This window comes from Liolophura sinensis, chromosome 8 (assembly GCF_032854445.1).
Source record: "Liolophura sinensis isolate JHLJ2023 chromosome 8, CUHK_Ljap_v2, whole genome shotgun sequence".
In the NCBI taxonomy this organism is placed as follows: Eukaryota; Metazoa; Mollusca; class Polyplacophora; order Chitonida; family Chitonidae; genus Liolophura; species Liolophura sinensis.
The window spans coordinates 48,456,792-48,478,435 of NC_088302.1; the positions used below are offsets into that span (position 1 = coordinate 48,456,792).

At 40.1% G+C, this 21,644-nt stretch overlaps 2 protein-coding genes across 2 annotated transcripts; both read left to right on the plus strand.

Moving 5' to 3' along the window:
• The first annotated feature begins 5,745 nt into the window (after nt 1-5,745).
• On the plus strand, nt 5,746-6,150 carry LOC135473621 (proline-rich P65 protein homolog). Its single transcript, XM_064753482.1, has one exon. The coding sequence runs from the start codon at nt 5,746-5,748 to the stop codon at nt 6,148-6,150; it is 405 nt and encodes a 134-aa protein (XP_064609552.1).
• Nucleotides 6,151-6,177: 27 nt separating this feature from the next.
• On the plus strand, nt 6,178-7,353 carry LOC135473622 (uncharacterized). Its single transcript, XM_064753483.1, has one exon. It carries the CDS (start codon nt 6,178-6,180, stop codon nt 7,351-7,353), a length of 1,176 nt encoding a protein of 391 aa, XP_064609553.1.
• Nucleotides 7,354-21,644: the final 14,291 nt, after the last annotated feature.

Consider the following 21,644-nt stretch of genomic DNA (forward strand, 5'->3'; position numbering starts at 1 on the left):
AATGCCATACTGAAGAATGTTTTACCTATACGCATTAAATGCTACCCAATTTCAAAGAAAAACTGAGTACAAATATTAAAATGATATGAAAGAAATCATATGCAACATTGCTGGGTCGAAGGGATTTACGTTGAAAAACACTGTTAAACTCCGGAACAAAATCTTGAGTTTCTCTTTCTGTAAAATTTCTCTAAGCCAATTGTGGCATGAAAATGAGCGCAAATTTCGCCTTGGGTAAGGTTTATGACTGTCTGTAATTTAACCTTTGTAAAACCGGTTCCCGTGACTACCTTGATTGTGGATTTTTGAGAAGTGGTTTGGAAAGGGAGAGGGGAAAGTGACAGAAGGGTGCATTTTGGGAGCGACAATGTGGAACCAGCCAGCAAGTAAACAATGAGAGATAGAAAACAATCCTGAATGAAATGCTTGCGCAAGGCAGGTTTTGCCACTGACAGTTAATCCGTTGCCTGCATTGACATAGTTGAACTTTTGTTTTCATAACATATTCATTTTCATATAATAAACAATATACATACATGATGTGGTTGCACTGAGTACTGTGGGCTGAATAACTGTCAAGAGAAACAACAAAAACAAGTCATTAATATAGTGACGCTTGATGAAAAGCGCCCAGAACAGTAGTTGTTGGAAGTGTTAGAGTTAGACGTGTTTTCATTTCCTAGTAACGTTTGGAAACTTTGGCTAAGGGTACTGCCTCACTCTGGGCACTTTGGTTTCCTCCACCCATAAGCCTGACCGACGTCATATAAGTGAACAATAGGAAAGGAGTGAGGGGGGGGGGAATGTTCAAGTTCAAACTTCTTTATTGCTGAATGTTAAAAAGTCCAACTGTACTTACTTTTAACCACTTGAGTTAGATCTCCAATCTCCCTATTCTTGAGTACCTTGTTAAATACAAGTCAAACAATGCGTGAATGAATCAATAAAAGAATAAATCAATCAATTAGTCGATGAATTAATCAATCAGTGAATCAGTATTTTGCCATTGGAATGAAAATGTCACTGTACATGCCATTCCCGTGGTGCATTTCAGCTTTCATTCTTCTGTAGTTTGTTTGGCTAATCATAGAGCATGACTAATGAGTTGACTAATGCCTTCACATTTGTTATTGGAATATTTACGGAAACCACAAAGTGCTTGACATTATGGTGAGCTCTTTTGTCACCTGTTACACTCTTATTTGCCGCGCAAAAGTTTTGAATTTGCTCACCTTCCCTCATTATTCATGAACTTACGATCTGTAAACGCGGCCAACGAGACTATGACGTGGTAAACTGACACCTATCGAATTTAGTAGGTCAGATGCTATATTACTAAGTCTACATTAAGTCGCGATCAAGTAAACTGAAACGCAATGACCCTTTATTCTATTTCAGCTCTCCATTATTGCATTTCGGAACAGCGGTTAAGAAACGACATGCTCCGATATCGAAAAATTGAATCGATCAGTCTCCGGGGTCCATTCGAGTTTTGCCGAGGCATGTTAATAAGCCATAGAGTTGCTCAAATAAAGCTATCTGACGACTTGTCATTGCAAACCTAATAATCTCAGCTCATTCTCCGGGCGCGGTCAGCGAAACAGAAGGCGATTGAATGCTGCCTTTTCCTTCTCACTTAGCAAATACTTGAATCGATCCTTCAGCTCCCGCAGCGGTTCGTCTCTGACCAGGACGGCATCTGATGGGCCAGGATTTACTGCTAATTGTTAGACTGCCAGCTGCCGGGACGTTTGAGCAGTCACAGAAAATGAATATGAGAAAAAAATATGCTGCTTGCAGTGGTTTATCAAGGGAGCAATTGAGGCATGTCAGGAATATGATGGGGAAGTTGTTGTTAGGCTCTCAGCCACGGTCTCCTCTTTCATTTTGCCCACGTCCGAAAGGCTCATCGAGCACACCAATTTCGTCACTCTTAAAGCCAACATTTCCTTAATTTAGACTTATTGTCATCTCGTGTCAATCAAATCCCCGAGAGCCATGCAATTAGGTGGGTATGTCCAATTCTCCCGGTAGATAAGAGTTTAACGTACTATACCAATCAAACCCACAGACAGGGACGTTTGTGTGGGCACCTTTATTTCTCTGGCACATGAAGGGAACAAATTAAAACTTTCTAAGGATTGAAGCAAGATAAAATTAAAACAAAAAATGAAGACATTATTGGATTATAACTGATTCAGAAAGACGAAAAATTTTGCACACTTTTATGTGGGCCACAGTATTTCCTGAATGGGATGTTGAGTCATAGGTGTTGGGATGAAGATCATAACAGATGTTTAGAGTACAGAAATGACATAATCTAAAGTAAAGAACACAGTACCAGAAGCTCATCTAAAGCTTGGATCTGTCGTGTTTGAACAAGGCTACTTATTGACAAGTCAACAGTGTCGACGTATTTCAGGTGATGTGCTTCAGACAGTGGAAGTACATCCTGCTAGAGTATTGGACAGTCTTTGACTCGAAGAGTTCAACGTTCCCTTATGCCTGCCGCTATGAGTACGGCGTAACTTACCATTTCTTTCCGTCGATTGCCGATCCTGGGAGGAATGGTCGTATTGATTTATTTGTTCTGTTTGGTCAGTGTTTTACGCCTTGCCCAAGAATATATCTTTTACGTCTATGCGACGGCGGCCGGCATTATGGTGGGAGGATACCATATGGTTGTATTGTGCCATCAGTGTAGTTGAATTTGTTTACTTCTGATTCTACCTTGAGCGGCAAGTAGTGAACTAAAAGAATGAATAAATGCTCCCCAGATATTTGTCTTCTGTAGACGCCCACAGACTTCCTCAACTAAGGGAAAGCATGGTTACCTCTCCTGCAAGGAATCTATTCTGGTATAGACAAAAAAAAACAACTACAGCTGTAGAAAACATCAAGAAACAAACAGACAAAGAAAAACATGTTCACACACAAACATTCAAAAATATTACAAAATTTTGTCAACATGTTAAAATTATATTGTCTCCAGTTGTTTAATTAGTCTGGTATTATTTCACCTAATGTATATGCAGCAGGAAGACTGATCTCTACCAAACAGAGTAGGTCTGGACTGTAATCACATACCACTGGAGGCCTGGTTCAGCTTGCAACACCTGGTGCGCATTTTCAAGTTAACTTGAGTGAGAACTGGAGCATAGGACCTGCACTGCATTACTAAAATCAACAGATAGAAGGTTAACGAAACATTCAACTATTTGACACAATCAAGCGCCGAACCCAAAGTGGTTTAGTGCTGTGACTCGATTGGAAAACCTCCCTGTCAATCTTGTCTAATCAGACGCTCGGTCTGGACCGTATGTCGTTAAGCTGTAGGCTTTATTCAATGCAGTCAGTTTGCAGTCCATTGGTCTCGCGAGAAATCTGTAGCCAACTGGATTATCGGCGAACATGGTTTAGGCTAGACAATGTAACCAATTTAAAGCTGAGCAAAACCGAAAACCGAAGACCGTGAAATCCATTGCCGATTTTACCGGGCAGTTCTGACTATCTCTCCACATGAGTAACTAGCCTGGTTATACACTAGGTGGCTCAAACCTTTTGCTTTCGTCGAAAAGTCGTCCGCAAACATGATGAAGGAAACAGCTAGACTTCTCGCAGAATCCGGCCAGGGAGGCATATATTATCCGGTACCGCATCAGATACTTAAGCACTGTTCCGTCAAATGTTATTAAAAGAAGAAATGACTAAAATCTACAAAATCGATAGAGAATTTAGATATATGAACTTCAAAAGACAATACCATACGCCTTTTTCAGCTTTTGACAACTTCAAATTTGTTGTCTGATTTACTAGCTCTTAAATAAGCTATCTTCAAAAACGAATAGTAGTAAAAGTTCGGTTTAATGACAGATAAGTTCTATGGAAAAGTGTCTTGTCTCCCATATACAGTATCAATTCAGTTATTGATTTATTGACTGACGCGGAGAGACTCATCATAAGAAGTGTTGAGTGAGACAAAACCTTGACCTTTGGCTCCATGCTAATGAAGACATAGTGTTTAGGCGTAACCCATTGGCACTGCTATTTAAGTTTATCTTTTTTGTCTTCCAAATCCCTGAGAAGAAAACGCAGAAAAAAATAACGTGTGTGTAGTTCAATAACTTTGTTGACACTTTCGCTGTAGGTGTTGAGCGTTTTTTCTTAATATTTAGACCAACTGTGCTTCGAGGTTGAGCGATCTCTTGGCCTCGCTTTATGACTGTCACGAAGAAAAGGAAATCAATTTTACAGACATTTCAATGAAGTTTCAATTTCATCTCCACAGATGCCGCTAAACAAAAGTAATACTTACCTCGTTTACCAGACGTATCCCAAATACGGAATTCTAAATCAGATCAGAAAATCAATATGTCTAGTGTTGGAGGATAGAGTTTATTTCCACTGAGGGTTCGGGTCTAAATGAGCTTCCGTTTAACAAGGGAATACCCGGTGAAATGTGCACAGTACCGAGTCCAGGATCTTTGCCAGCCAAGTAATTTAACAACACGTCGGATAACCTTGGTTTAATCTAAAACCTGTTATGTTCTTGAGCTTTCTCAGAAAAACAACCGAAACAGTCTTTACTTTGTTACAGTGAAACAAATAAGCGTAATTTGACGGAATAACCTTTTTTATCTTGAAGCCGAACGGATAAAATACACAAGCGGTGGATGGAATTTGATTTACACAGTGAGATAGAGTGTAAGTGGCTGGGAGGAACAGCTGGCCAATGGAACACAGCAATCAGTATATCCACACTTAACATAAAGGTGGACCATGGTCAAATGTCCTGACTGCTACACTGCAGATATTGTAGACAAAGCGTATCGCCCCACTATACATATAACCATTTGAAAGAGCTGAATTAACTCTCGCTGCTAAAGAAGTTCTACAAACTTCTCATTTGTAAATATCACAACCACGATCAGAATTATCCTAATATTTTTACTCTGAAAAGTACGGTTGTTATTAAAACCAATGAATCATATAAGGAAATACGTCAATCATTTTGCTAGAATAGAAAGTCAGCTTGTGCTTTAGTTACTGAGCCAAACAATGCATTAATCATACAACTAACTAATGCATCAGTGACTCAATCAGCGAATGCATCAGTCATTCAGTTAGGTAACGCACCAATCACGTAATCACTCAATGCCCGAATTACTCAATCGGCCATGGCATAAACCACCTAAAGGTGCTTCAAGTACGCTAATAACTCACCAATAACTAAAGCAGCAAATGCTTCTGTCATTCAATCAATCAACCAATGGATCAAAAAAATTTAATCAACCAATGCCATCTGCCATTCCATCACGCAATCACGTCAATCATTAATATTTATCATGTATGCGCCAATCAACCAATGCCTTAGTAAGTAAATGATGCAATGGTTCAATCCGGCAATGCCTACACCCCCGCAATCAATAATAGTCCAATGCGTAGATCATTCACTAACAAATGCGGCAATCATAGAAACAAAAATATCAATAACTCGTATTCAATGCTTCAGTCATTCAAAAAGACTGTGTTTCAATCATTCCACATATAGCTGACGTTCTACATGAACATCAGCCACATTCAAACATTGTGTTAATCATGCAATAAACCAATGCCGCAATCACCCAAAAAACAAATCCTACAAAGACTCAACCAACTAATGTGTCAATCATCTTGTCAACCACTCAAATAAAGTCAATGCCTCAATCCTTTAATTAGCAAGTTCTGCAATGTCTCAATCAGCCAATGCGTCAGCCATTCAATCAGTCACTGCGTCAACCATTCAATCAGTCACTGCGTCAGCCATTCAATCAGCCACAGCGTCAGCCACTCAATCAGCCACTCTATCAGCAACTGCGTCAGCCACTCAATCAGCCACTGCGTCAGTCACTCAATCAGCCACTGCGTCAGTCACTAAATCAGCCAATGCGTCAGCGACTCAATCAGCCAATGCGTCAGCCACTCAATCAGCCAATGCGTCAGCCACTCAATCAGCCACTCAATCAGCCACTGTGTCAGCCACTCAATCAGTCACTACGTCGTCCATTCAATCAACCACTGCGTCAGCCACTCAATCAGCCACTGTGTCAGCCACTTAATCAGCCACTGCGTCAGCCACTCAATCAGCCACTCAATCAGCCAATGCGTTAGTCAGTCAATCAGCCACTGCGTCAGCCAATGCGTCAGCCACTCAATCAGCCACTCTATCAGCCACTGCGTCAGCCACTCAATCAGCCAATGCGTCAGCCACTCAATCAGCCAATGCGTCAGCCACTCTATCAGCCAATGCGTCAGCCACTCAATCAGCCACTGCGTCAGCCACTCTATCAGCCAATGAGTCAGCCACTCAATCAGCCACTGCGTCAACCACTCAATCAGCCACTCTATCAGCCAATACGTCAGCCACTCAATCAGCCACTCAATCAGCCACTGCGTCAGCCACTCAATCAGCCACTCAATCAGCCACTCAATCAGCCACTCAATCAGCCACTCAATCAGCCACCCAATCAGCCACTCAATCAGCCAATGCGTCAGCCAGTCAATCAGCCACTGCGTCAGCCACTCAATCAGCCACTGCGTCAGCCACTTAATCAGCCACTCAATCAGCCACTGCGTCAGCCACTCAATCAGCCACTCAATCAGCCAAGACGTCAGCCACTCTATCAGCCACTGCGTCAGCCACTCAATCAGGTACTGCGTCAGCCACTCAATCAGTCACTCAATGAGTCAGTCAATCAGCCAGTCAATCAGCTACTCAATCAGCCACTGCGTCAGCCACTCAATCAGCCACTCAATCAGCCACTCAATCAGCCACTCAGTCAGCCACTCAATCAGCCACTCTATCAGCCACTTCATCAGCCACTCAATCAGCCACTGCGTCAGCCACTCAATCAGCCACTCAATCAGCCACTCAATCAGCCACTCAATCAGCCACTGCGTCAGCCACTCAATCAGCCACTCAATCAGTCACTGCGTCAGCCACTCAATCAGCCACTGCGTCAGCCACTCAATCAGCCATTGCGTCAGCCACTCTATCAGCCACTGCGTCAGCCACTCTATCAGCCACTCAATCAGGCATTCAATCAGCCACTCAATCAGCCACTGCGTCAGCCACTCAATCAGCCACTCTATCAGCCACTGCGTCAGTCACTCAATGAGCCACTGCGTCAGCCACTCAATCAGCCACTGCGTCAGCCATTCAATCAGCCAATGCGTCAGCCACTCAATCAGGCACTCAATCAGCCACTGCGTCAGTCACTCAAACAGCCACTGTGTCAGCCACTCCATCAGTCAATGTGTAATCAGCCAATGCATCAGTCATTCAGTAAGCAAATGTTATTGTCACTGAATTAGCCACTGCATCAGTTACAGAATCACGTCATCTTTTTTAAGTCCGTGAGGTGGCGCTAGTGTAAAGCAGAGCCATTGTTACGTCAAAGCTGATTGTCGCACAACGTCTACAATGTTAGATTATATTCGTTTCTACTTTAACGTCGTTCTGTCTTCATTGTGATGTCATAATGATTAGTTGGGAAATGATCGTTTGAATTCAATAAATAGAGATTATCGGTACATTATGCTTATCTGGATAGTCGTATCTCCTCGAGTTCTCTGCGATCGGGGGCCTCCGTGGCTCAGTCGGTTAGCGCGCTAGCGCAGCGTAGTGACCCAGAAGCCTCTCACCAATGCGGTCGCTGTGAGTTCAAGACCATCTCATGCCGGCTTCCTCTCCGGCCGTACGTGGGAAGGTCTGCCAGCAACCTGCGGATGGTCGTGGGTTTCCGCCGGGCTCTGCCCGGTTTCCACCCACCATAATGCTGGCCGCCGTCGTATAAGTGAAATATTCTTGAGTACGGCGTAAAGCACCAATCAAAAAAAAAAAAAAAAAATCTCTGCGATCGCGTCGTCCTATCGGTTCTCCCACTTCTGTTCGCACCTATAGATTTCACAGCAATTATGGCGAATAACTGTCTGTGCTGGATAGAATAAACGTGAAATAGGTAAAAAAAACTAAAATTAAGGCAAACGCCGATGATTTCAACTGGATAATTGGTCCAAGATCTGAGAAACCGAAAAAAGTTTTGTGCGCCTCTATCATTTTTCATAATTAGGCCGTATACTGTTTTGTGCGTCTCCATCATTTGTCATAATTAGGCCGTAAACTATTTTGTGCGTCTCTATCATTTGTCATAATTAGGCCTTATACTGTTTTGTGCGTCTCTATCATTTGTCATAATTAGGCCGTATACTGTTTTGTGCGTCTCTATCATTTGTCATAATTAGACCTTATGCTGTTTTGTACGTCTCTGTCATTTGCAATAATTAGGCCGCATACTGTTTTGCACGTCTCTGTCATTTGTCATAATTAGGCCTTATACTGTTTGTACATCTCCATCATTTGTTATAATTAGGCCGTGTACTGTTTTGTACGTCTCTATCATTTGTCATAATTAGGCCTTATACTGTTTTGTACGTCTCTATCATTGCGATAGTTAGGCCTTATGATGTTTTGTGCGTCTCTATCATTTGTCATAATTAGGCCTTATATTGTTTTGTACGTCTCTATCATTTGTCATAATTAGGCCGCATACTGTTTAGTACGTCTCTGTCATTTGTCATAATTAGGCCTTATACTGTTTAGTGCGTCTCTATCATTTGCCATAATTAGGCCGTATACTGTTTTGCCCGTCTCTATCATTTGCCATAATTAGGCTGTATACTGTTTTGTACGTGTCTGTCATTTGTCATAATTAGGCCTTAGGCTGTTTTGTACATCTCCATCATTTGTTATAATTAGGCCGTGTACTGTTTTGTACGTCTCTATCATTTGTCATAATTAGGCCTTATATTGTTTTGTGCGTCTCTATCATTGCGATAATTAGGCCTTATGCTGTTTTGTGCGTCTTTATCATTTGTCATAATTAGTCCTTATATTGTTTTGTACGTCTCTATCATTTGTCATAATTAGGCCGCATACTGTTTAGTACGTCTCTATCATTTGCCATAATTAGGCCGCATACTGTTTAGTACGTCTCTATCATTTGCCATAATTAGGCCTTATACTGTTTTGTACGTCTCTATCATTTGCCATAATTAGGCCGTATACTGTTTTGTGCGTCTCTATCATTTGCCATAATTAGGCCGTATACTGTTTTGTGCGTCTCTATCATTTGCCATAATTAGGCCGTATACTGTTTTGTGCGTCTCTATCATTTGCCATAATTAGGCCGTATACTGTTTTGTGCGTCTCTATCATTTGCCATAATTAGGCCTTACACTGTTTTTAGGGGGGATTTATATTTCACTTTTTTCGAGATATTTGATTCGTGTATGAAGTACATGTTTTGTTATATTTTTATCGAATACTTTTGTTTGGTTTGATCAGTCTTGTTGCTGACACTGTCATCCATGTTAGATAAGATGGAAAAAGCATTCACAGGCAACAGAGGTCAGCTAGTGCGAAAGTAGTTCCCCGCTTTCGGAGAATATCGATACAGAAAAAATATTGGTTGGGTTTGTATTGTGGACTTATCAGACAGATCTATATGACAAAATTGATCTATATAACTCAATCGGTTCAATCAGCCAGTGCGACATGATTTTTGATACTTTTCAGTCAACCATTAACAGAGAAAAACTTGAGTCTATCTTCTGTTCAGGGAGATCGGATAAAACACTGCTCAAACGCTGGTATTACGTCCTGATGGATGCAGACAATGTAAAGCGTTAATACATTGTTTATCCGGGACAACAAACTTCATCTAAGCACGTCCCATGTGATTTATCACTGGTAAAATATCAATTTCACCTTTCAGATGAAATTGACAAAAACGTTCTTCAAATTCTAAACTAAATAGCTCGTTATGCACAGAGAAAAAAAACGAAAAACAACCAATTCTTTTACTTTAATCACACCGAATTATTGATTCTGTTTTCCTAAACATACGACAGCAAATAAGCTCATTTCCCTTATCGCCGTTAGCTAATGAAGTATTTGTCTAGGGAGTTAAGCGATATTGATGGATAACTTAGCGTTTAAATTTTTTTTTATCAGATTGTAAGAAGAGAGCTTCGTTAGTTTTCTCATACATACTAACAGAGAAAGAAGGACAAACTTTAAACTGATTAGCAGGTTTGTTAAACAAACATAAGAATTGCCATGTGAATTATTCTAAAAAATTTTCTTCCCCTCACTAGAGTTAACCTTGCATTTCTTCTATTCCTTCGACATCCAAGTTGCATTTTGGTGGGTTTAGAAGAAATACAGTGTAATGAAGTACTTGTTAGATGATAACCGTTTTAATAGCGCCAAATTGCTCAAAATACGCAGTTTGATGAACTAGTTTTTTATGTCGCAGGTTTGCTTCCATCTTTGAGGGATAACTTGGTACAACAAGGCAGGATATAAACATGCGAACCTTTTGAAATGAGTTGCTTTATGGAAATATGTATGATACATATTGACGGAATAATGTTTTTATTAAACATAGGCTGTTGTAACCATGGAAACCCAATGGCATTAATCTCACTTCACCCACTCTCAAAACAATATTTACAGATTTGCACACACTCAAAAAACGAATCTGTTAATTTTAATAGAAAGTCTGTTTTCTGAGTGATGCTAAAATATATTCCATTATAGTAACAATATTTTGTCATATTCAACATAATATTTTTTTAGTCTAATATACTAGTAGATAGAATATGTGTGCTATATTTAACAGAATAATCTGCTGCAATAGCAGAATACATCCTAGCATCACTCAGACAACAGACTGTATGTCAAAGTTAACAGATTACGTTTTTGAATCCAGCACATGTGAGTTCATTGTCGAGTATTTATATAATAAACACTGGATATACTATTTCAATGACATTGCCATTTTCCTGTTGAATTTTGTCCGTATTATGTCGTTAATCTCCACCTTAGATTTGTAACAGCGTTAGTCAGATTTATATTAGTTCTCTGAGGCTTTGATAATGTATACTATGACAACCCTATCCTGTTCTAAGCTTACCTCAAACACCTTTGTCAGCACTCATACACGCTCAGCTGTCAGTTCAGTGGTAAATCCACACAAGTCAAAACTGTTCCAATTTCAGTCACACTTTGTTTGAATGTATGCATGTATCCTTGGGGTTTTACGTCGAACTTAACAATTTCAGTCATTTCTATTAGACTTGGCCACACATGGCATCGTCCGAAAAAGATAATCGCGTGGAATGATTTGATTGAAACCAATGAGATGTAGACCATCTAAAGTGCGATTGACAAACTGTTTGGGGTCTTAACTTTAATTTGTATGCTTAAAATGTGCAAAAAGAAACTATAATCAATTATTGTGGAAAAAGGAGATCATCTTAATTTTGGGAAGAGCAGTCCAGTCCAGCATAGCCACGTGATTCGAAAATGGCGATTGGCAAAGTTTTGATGCTGCCGGAGTGTGTGCGTCGGTTACATTTGTGTTATTTGCGATGTTATAGCCTTTATTATTCCCGCAAAATGAGATGCAATGTTCAAAATTACTTTAATGTCATCCAACGTTGGGACATTGAGGACAGCCCATGCGACAGAACCGCGTTCTAGGTTAGTAAATTTAACGATTCAGAGCTGTTAATGTGGAAGTTAAGCTGGGAATATGATGAACCGATTTCAAAGCTAGACCTCATCGGAGTTTGACCCCAGGTCTCCCGATTTCGAGGCGGGCGCTCTAAGCGTTAGGCGACTAATTCCGTCTGATTCAATTCGAGGTGGCGTAGTCAGTTCAGAAGAACTAGAAGATTAACACAGGTTAATCTGAATGTGAATTGGTATACAAATTATACCTGATAAAAACTAGGAGTCAGAACCACCCAACATCCTCAAAATCTACAAGTTGATTATTATTAAACTCATTTCTTTATTTGTTCTTTTAAATAAATCCAGCATATTGTGGTGTTCCGCTGTTGAAAGATTCTTGGAAGTCTTAGGGGTCTGGACAGAGATTTAGGTACCGAATTCTAATTAATGATGTCGATATAGAGCTCGGTGTTTTCTTAACAGACACACCGTCCTTCACTATAAAGATTTAGAAGGCTTATTTAAAAATAAACCTTTTATACTCCTGTAAGCTGTCAAGACAACTCCCTAAAATTTACGCCTGATGGATTTCTCGCCTTTTTATTTTTTAACAAGGTTATTACTAACAGAGTACTCCAACATGAATGTATTCTTCCAGGAATTAAATGTATATGTGTAAAATATTAGAGTTGTGAAATGTGGTAAACATCTAGAATGCTGAAACATTGTTTTCCGACCTGCTGAAATAGGCCTACTTTTCAAACGGAGAATTCCAGGCTGAATGTAATGCTATTCACAGTCTCTGGAAACTTTCACTTCAAATCTTTCGGATATGTTTTCAATCAAGAGGATTAAAAGTACTGGACATTTCAGCCCGTAACCTGGGCGTGTGCTAGTCTTAAATCAGGAGATTACAACAGTTATACAGCGGCACTGTTATTTGCCTATCTGTGATTAATAATATTGTTCTAATACATTTCCTAAAGTAACAGCGTCAAATCACGCACCCTGTGCGTGCAGTTTTGACTGAAAACAAATCCATACAGCTTGAACCATCTAGCTGCTGAGGTCATGGAGGTTAACGAAGCACATTTTTTACTCTTTGTTATTCTCTCTGTAATCAAACTCAGTGTAATCATTTTAATAGCAAAATAGAACTTGAATTCCCATTTTCCATCATACTGCAAGGTACCCACGATGAAGACAAGACGGGAATAAGTCAACTCATAAAGACATGACTTTCGGTTATTGCATGAGAAGGAGAAAAAGCGCAGCTAGTGCTATACTGATAAAGTTAAAGATTATCCGTCATAAACACGGATGAAAGCTTTACGCTCAGATTTCTGAGGTTAAAAACTTGGCAGGATATAGAAAGCAAAATGTTTCGTAAACTGTAGGATCATGTTACTTAGCAGAGAGCCCAATTATAGACGTACAAGTATCCGCATCATTTACTTCATCTCAGTTTTATGTAATTTGTCCTTGCAGGAAGATGAACCGACGGTTTCTTGCCAGAAAAAAATAGACTGACGGTTTAAGTGACGGATATCTTCCATCTGGCAATACCTTCTAAAAAAAAGGAAAGCTAAAAAAAGAGAAACATTTCGTGTTACACTTAAACATATCTGGAAATACACAACTTCTTCCATATATGTTACCAAACGAATTTCAATTAATCTGTGTTAAACAACTGTAATGGACGTCAAATAACTGGAAAATAAGTGAAACACAGAAACTTGTGTTTGGCACAGGCACCATTGATTGAAAAGCAAAGACATGTGAATAACTGCTGACATGCTGACTGTAGATAACAATATATCCTGTGACCCGTTAAACGGAGAATACTATATATTATGCATATGGCCTAAATTGCCTTCTGAGGAGGAGTTTACGAAGCCATGGATATAGTTTAAATTGTGTTTGTATCTTAAGGTTTGAAAGGAGTAACAAAGACAGAAAATGAATGTGAAAAATCAAACGTAAAATGTGAGCAACATACAAAGGCGTTAGACAAATCCGTTGTCATAAAACAAACGAGAAAAAAAGCCAACAAAAAAACAGAACCCAACACAACACGAAAAAAACAAGTGAATTATTTGCTTTCTGAGAAAGATATAAAACTGGTCACCGTGAAAGCAAAATCAGTAGAAAATAAGATATTTTTCACCTGAAATACTAAGCACGAGTTACCATGACCTCAAGATCAACTTCATGTTAACTGATCAAATTCAGTCATACAACAATTAAAGCGTAACACTCACAATGCCTGTGTTTGTGGGTTTCATTATACAATTCAGTTTTAAAATTTGAAGTAATGTTCTTACAAAAAAACACATCAACAGTAGTTTGCAGCAGTGGTGGTTTTACAAATGGAAGATGGCTAAAGGTTGTCTTTGAAACGATGGTAACATCTGTGGAACAGCCCTAGGCTTGGGGCTGTTATTTGTTTTGATTGGCTCTTACTTCAGATGGCCGAGGCCTATTATTTCCCCCCACAATAAGACGCGCCTTAAGGCTATGCCGGAAATTACGGACAATGTGCTGGTCCCAAATTGCGGCTTCTGAGGAAGAATAAGAAACAGTGATTATTTGTAAACTTAAAGGATTTCTGCTCAGGCCTTAGGCATACACACTGCAGGTTCTGAAAGCAGAATAAGCCTCAGGTTCGAGTGCACCGCTTTTAATACAAAGATCAGACATGCTCTTTTCTCTTACTTAATTTACTTCATTTTAAAACGAAGACTTGTGCTAAAACAGGTTCTGTTTTACCTATTACATCTACATGTCATGCAACTCCGACATTTGTACATCACCTGCCACTAATAAAGTGATATGCTGAATCCCATGATTTTGGCTTCCTCTCCAGTCGCATTTGGGAAGGTCTGTCAGCAACCTGCAGATGGTCGTGGGTTTCCACCGGTCCATGTATGGTTTCGTCCCAATATAATGCTGACCGCCGTCGTATAAGTGAAATGTTCTTAAGTACGGCGTAAAAAACACCAATCAAATAAGTAAACATATAAATCTGTGTATCTATGATTAAAATCTATACATATCTTCAAAAATAGTTATCAGTTTAATCTATTGCTGCTTTTGTCATGATGGTCAATTTCTAGAATAGAGTAAATCGGAGTGTTCCCTGTAAAACCATACACCCTTGCCAAGATACATGTACTCACATTACCAGAAACTTTCTACGTGTGATGCGCAGGCATAAACGCCACGAGCGGTCTTCGCCGAACAGAAACGCAAACAACCCAATGAGTACCATTGTTTGCGAGGACCCACGGACAAGGGAAACATTTGAATCTAGAAATTCCTGATCTGACGTCCTGGGCCCAGTTGTTCAACAGTGTATTAGGACTTAAGCCCTGTTTCATTCCAGACTAATGTGTCACTTACTTTGTATTAGGATGAGACTGGTGTTAAGGCTGGCTTAATTTTAACACACTTTTGAACAACTGGTCCCTGATTCGAGCCACACCTTCTGGGGTTTGTGGTTCGAGTGGTTGGCTTAGTCATATCCTGCTTCCATGTTCATAAAAATGAATGCATGTGTATAATTAAGCAAGGACAATCAGCATTGCCAACAAAACGTCATCTAATACCAGCTATACTGCGCTGGTCAGTTTTGCAATCTCAGACTGCAGGAGACATCTGGACACCAGAAACAAGCTTGCTGTGTTGTAGGATAAACTAATTGTCATGTAATGATGCAAGCTGTTGTTTCAATCTTTGAGTCTTTAAAGTCATACTCATGTGTTCATCACACGACTGATCTTTGTGAGTGTTCATCACCCGGCACGGTTAGCCACAAGATCAGTTAACAATAGATATTGTTTCTCGTCTTGCATTATTCCATCAAATTATAGCTTGGAAAACATAACGCACTAAATGTCTTGTAAAATCTTGTAAAACTAAATGTCTTGTAAGCGCAGCTTTAGACACACATTTCACCAAACCTTAGCTTGTTTGCCATGTCGCAGCAAATGGTAATTTGTAAGGTTTATCGCAGCAAATCGTGCGTCGTGACATACATCGCAGTAAATCGTAGTTTGTGACACGTATCGCAACAACTTATTTTTTGACATGATATATATGGCACCAAATCGCAGCTTCGGATATATTGTACCAATTCGAGGTTGTGAGATATATCACTCGAAGTCGTAGGTTGTGAAATATGTCGCACCAAATGGTGGCGTTTCATTATCCGTCGTATCAAATCGTGACTTGAGAGATACGTCGCATCAAATCGTAGCTTGTGATCACAGCTTGGCGGCCACCATAGAGTCCCACCATATAAAAGCGTGGGAGATACATCGTACGTCTGCGAGATACATCGCTGGAAATCATAACGACCAATTCTTGTATGAAATCAAGATGTGAAACATCCACGAATTGTATGGACGTATCCATCCATGATGGTAACGTATTCAGTTCGTAAATAATGCACGATGGGACATGACAAACGGTATCAGAAAGGTGTGATGAATACTTCTTCAAACAAAATCCTCCTGTCAACTTGGTGATTACTATTTCATCCATCTGAAACTCCACGTGTTGCACTAGGCTTCAACGTTGGACTTCTTTAATTGATTTATTTATTTGATAGGTAATTCAAGTTATGAAAATGTCACTTATACAACGGCGGCCAGCATGTGTGGCCAAAGGAACGGGGCTGAGCGTCGAAAATCTCCATCATCCGCAGGCTGCTGGCGAGGAAGTCAGCATAAAATAATCGGCCTTAAGTGTAAAGATGATCTTGGACTGTACTGGGCTGCATTATTTTACGATGATTGGGATTTTACCTTTGCATGTACGAGGTTGCGGACCGGGATTGCCACAGGCTCTAAACAATCATAACCTACTTGTGGTTCCTTCACCTAACGCCCGGTAATTAGATGAGAGTGTTGGAGACTTGTTCATCCAGATGACAATAGGTGTGCACCATGATGGCGTGGGCTACCACACGCGGGGCCAAGAAAAAGACATTGTACTCATATGGCAATGAAGCCATTCTAATGACCGGAAGGATAAGGAAATCACAGTTAGAGCTGTGTCTGTATCGAAAGTTTTTAGTGCATACAATCGAGCTAATGTTTACAATTCCAAGCAACTCAGACCCCAAACCATTCAAACGAGTTGAAATTTTAAATTATGAAATGTAACTGGTTCAGTAATTGTTGGAATAGGTTGTGACATGTGGATCAGAACTCTCGGGAAATTCGAACACTATTATTCGGCCCATACACTAAAGGAATAAGTTTATTTAAGCTTGAAATATGCCGACAACATCATCGGCAAAACTTTTAATCATCTGAGACATTTGCATCATGAGACAACAATTTAGCCAAAATCTTGTTTGAGAATAGTAAATCGGGGAAAGTGTTTACTTGTCTTTTTCTTTAAATAACTTTGGGTGTAGTTAGAAATTTGAATCAGCCTTTGCATTAAAGGTTAACGTAAAGACCTTGGCATCTTTTTTCCCATGACATTAACTGCAATAACCTTTGTTGTCAAAGCTTTTTTTGCTAAAGCGTACAATAAAAGGTAAAAAGGATTTGTGTTTTTTTTTTGAGAAATGACTAAGCAGTTCACAAGGAAAGTTCAAACCAATAAAATGTGAGTAACGCTACTGTTGTTATCCCAAATGCAATGTATTCCAAATTCTCCTTACATTCAATATATCGTTAGAACATCTAAAGACCTGATGTTTCCTCAAAGGGAAAGACAACTAATTTCAGATAACAGACTGAAACCTGGTCAAGGCTCGTACAAAGTCAGCGGAGTTAGTGTGTTTGAGAATTTGTTTTGACACTTTATTTCTTACATTTCCCATTAGCATTAAGCATTTTGTGGGCATCAAAAGAAGATTCTTCATATTGTACAGTTCACTGGACACTACAAATCTTATTTCTTCGTTCTCGTGCTTTGTTGTTGAAATTCGCTAGTTTTTGAAAGAAAAATGTTGAAACCTTTTTTTCTTGACGTGCGGTAATTACTCGCTACGCCTATATTTACGACTTAGAAGAAGATTTGGAGAAAATATTTATTATTTATTAATTTATGGAGACAAAGTGAGACAATCAATCAACTAATCAATCAATCAGTCAATCACATGAACTTGACAACCGATTAACGGCATAGAATTACAGAATTTTATTAAGAAAAGGCAATCTGTTAATCAGAGACTAACTTTCAAAGCAATCCCTTAAGTTACAGCCTCTAAAAACATCTTTCTTGAGATTGCTTTTGGCACTTAATGATAATAAAAAGATCTGGGAAGGCGGGATAATCTGGGAAAACTCACATAAAATGCTCAATTTTCAAAACTCAAATAATTTTAAGGAATGGCGCATACTGCCAAAAAAATCTTTCTTCGATTTCAAGCTTCATATAATTCAGTAATCAAAATAAATAGGAAATAGCTCAATCGTAGTAAAGGTAAATCAAACTATCTTTTGTCGAACGAACTGTGAAAGAAATAAAGACATGGCGAATAAAAAAAATCACAAACAAACATGCGATCAAATCCTTCAGGATTTTTTTCTTTTAGTTCCCATCATCTAATCGAATAAAACATCGCCGACCAATACCCATTAAGAAGACAAATTTTCCGGGCGAGTAGTTTGATTAAAAACCCTTGTCGGATAGATTTGGACACGAGATCGAAGGAAAAACCGTTAGCCTAGACAGACGATTTGTTAAAGTGTGAGAGACCTCACCATTAAGATATCCCCCCCAATATTGTTTTTGTCGTTATCTGCTGTTAACGCATTGCCAACGACCGAAGAAAGCGCAGCCTAGATTCAGATGTACGCAATAGGACCTTTTGGAGGTTGTTCCGGCCTGGAGCTAATTCCTCATCTGACCTTTCAGCCTAGCGTGTTCTCAGGACGTCAGTTTAAGGGCGCACAGGTCTTATGTCTAAGAGACAAGCTTCTCATAATGCACTGTGGATTCTTTCATCGATTTCACTACTCCATATCGGGCAACGTGATACGCCAAATTCTAAATAAAAAATGTTTTTTTTTAAACATGGGGTTCATGAAATGGAAATTGGCATGTTAAGATGTCTTTTACCGGGCATGTGATTTCAAGGCCATTTGTTTGGACTACCTCTATAGTTCAGTAACAGTAGTTGTCTTTTACTGCTTGTAGAACCAGCATTTAACACCAAATTAGCCCCCCCCCCCACCGTTTGCGTTTTACTGATATGGTAAGGTGTGTTGGTTTCCTTCTCAGTAGGTTTGTCAGGTACCTGGTAAGATGCGACGGTTTCCATTTTAGGACGTTTGTAAGGTGTGGTGGGTTCTTCAGTATTAAGTTTGTCAGGTACAAGATAAGGTATGGTGGTTTCCTCATTAGGAGGAACTGTATCTGTAATTATAAAGTTTTGCAGAAAGAAAAATGTCGAGAAAGTAGACGTGGTAAACCGTGTATACATCGTCCCATTTGTTAAATGGCATAACGCAACACAGACTTTTCCAGAGAGAACTTGTCAGTGTGTGAATTCTAATTGGCTCTCCTGCGTCGACAATTCCGCTGCAATTACGAGGACGTCATGCTAATCGCTATGTGCATGTTTGCTTTAAGGAGATGCTACCGGGAGTAGTTCAGCGCGATGTGAGACTGTCGTGTTAAGGTATCGACCAGTAGTGGGAAACCACTCGCGCATCTGAAGAGCTCTCCAGCGGAACAGGGTAAAAATGTTCACGTCAAAGCCATGGGGTTAATGGTGGAATAGGCAAGAACATCCTCCGAGTGCACGAGGAGAAGAGGATGCCATGTTAATTATCACCGAGAAGATAAAACCTACTGATAACCCATCGCAAACAAACTGTTAGCCTGGTACATTTATATTTTACAATTTATTAACAATAGCTCTGTGTGCGTTAAATTCGGCCGCCTGGATTGCGCGCATAGGCTAATTACACCCATAAGCAATAGAAAGGCACCTTCGGCTACTTTAAGAAATCTTCGCACATGTAAGCACATTTAAAGTGCATCAAATTATACAGCTACAACACAAGGCATACTTTCACAAAACGTCATAAGTTTTTCGTAATTTTCCTCGGAGTTCGTATCGCCTTATGACGCTATTACACAGAAGTCATTTGCGAAAAAGAAACGTGACAAAGGCACTTTTATCATGGTCGACTTTAAGGCAACAAACGTCTTCCACTGGAATCCATTTTGTGTCACAATGAACATTTGAGTTATTTGAAAGTTTTAACTGGGAGTTCCTGGGGAGAGAAAATGGCCACGCACCTTCACGTTTGACAACGCGTGAAGTGCTTTCCAGGGAAATTTTAATATACTGGTATGAACTGTGAGCGAAGTGAAAAACCTGATCGGGCAGGACAAATATATCACTAACTCAAAACAGAAACTATCATTGGATGTAAATGTAATCTTATCATACATTTACATGTATCTACTGCAATGTTTTTGTTTTCTGTTTTCTGGATGTTGAAAGATATTGGTACATGAGATTGTAAACACACGGATAGATGGATAGACAGACGAGGAAGGGTTTGTGGGTGTCTGGGTTGATGGATGGATGGAGAGATACGTTTACATGGCACTGTGAACAGATGGATAGATAGGTGGACAGACGAAGAAGTGTTTGTGGATGGATGGAGAGATATGTGTACATTGGATTGTAAACAGATGGATAGATGGATGGACAGACGAGGACGTGTGTGTGGGTGGATGGATGGATGGATGCATGCATGGAGAGATATGTGTACATTGGATTGTAAAAAGATGGATAGATGGATGGACATACGGGGAAATGTTTGTGGGTGGATGGATGGATGGATGGAAGGTGGAGAGATATGTGTGCATGAGATTGTGAACAGATGACTAGATGGATGGACAGACGAGGAAGTGTTTTTGGGTGGGTGGATGGATGGAGAGATATGTGTTCATAGGATTGTGAACACATGGATAGATGGATGGACAGACGGGTAAATTTTTGTGGATGGGTGGATGGATGGATGGAGAGATATGTGCACATGAAAGTGTGAACCGATGGATAGATGGATGGGCAGACAGAGAAGTGTTTGTGGATGGTGGATGGATGGAAAGATATGTCTACATTGGATTGTGAACGAAAGGACAGATGGATGTGCAGACAGAGAAGTGTTTGTGGGTGGATGGGTGGATGGATGGAGAGATATGTCTACATTGGATTGTGAACAGATGGATGGGCATACAGAGAAGTGTTTGTGGATGGATGTGTGGATGGATGGACAGATATGAGAGATATCTGTGGATGAGACTATGACCAGATGGATAAATGGATGGACAGACGAGTAAGTGTTTGTGGATGGATGGGTGGATGGATGGAAAGATATGTCTACATTGGATTGTGAACGAAAGGACAGATGGATGTGCAGACGGAGAAGTGTTTGTGGGTGGATGGATGGAGAGATATCTGTGGATGAGGCTATGATCAGATGGATAAATGGATGGACAGACGAGTAAGTGTTTGTGGATGGATGGATAGATGGATGGATGGAGAGATATGTGTACATGGGATTATGAACAGATGGATGGGCAGACGGGGAAGTGCTTGTGGATGGATTGAGAAAAACGTGCACATGGGATTGTCAACACACGGATAAATGGATGGACAGACGAGGAAGTCTTTGTGGGTGGATGGATGGTGGAGAGATATGTGTACATGAGAGTGTAAACACACGGATAAATGGATGGACAGACGAGAAAGTCTTTGTGGGTGGATGGATGGATGGAGAGATATGTGTACATGGGATTGTTAACACACGGATAAATGGATGGACAGACGAGAAAGTGTTTGTGGGTGGATGGATGGTTGGAGAGATATGTGTACATGGGAGTGTAAACACATGGATAAATGGATGGACAGACGAGGAAGTGTTTGTGGGTGGATGGATGGATGGAGAGATACGTGTACATGGGAGTGTAAACACACGGATAAATGGATGGACAGACGAGGAAGTGTTTGTGGGTGGATGGATGGATGGAGAGATACGTGTACATGGGATAGTAAACACACGGATAAAGGTATGGACAGACGAGAAAGTCTTTGTGGGTG

Coding starts and splice junctions, on each gene's coding strand:
- LOC135473622 (XM_064753483.1), top strand. CDS start 6,178: ATGCGTCAGCCACTCAATCAGCCACTCTATCAGCCACTGCGTCAGCCA.
- LOC135473621 (XM_064753482.1), top strand. CDS start 5,746: ATGCGTCAGCCATTCAATCAGTCACTGCGTCAACCATTCAATCAGTCA.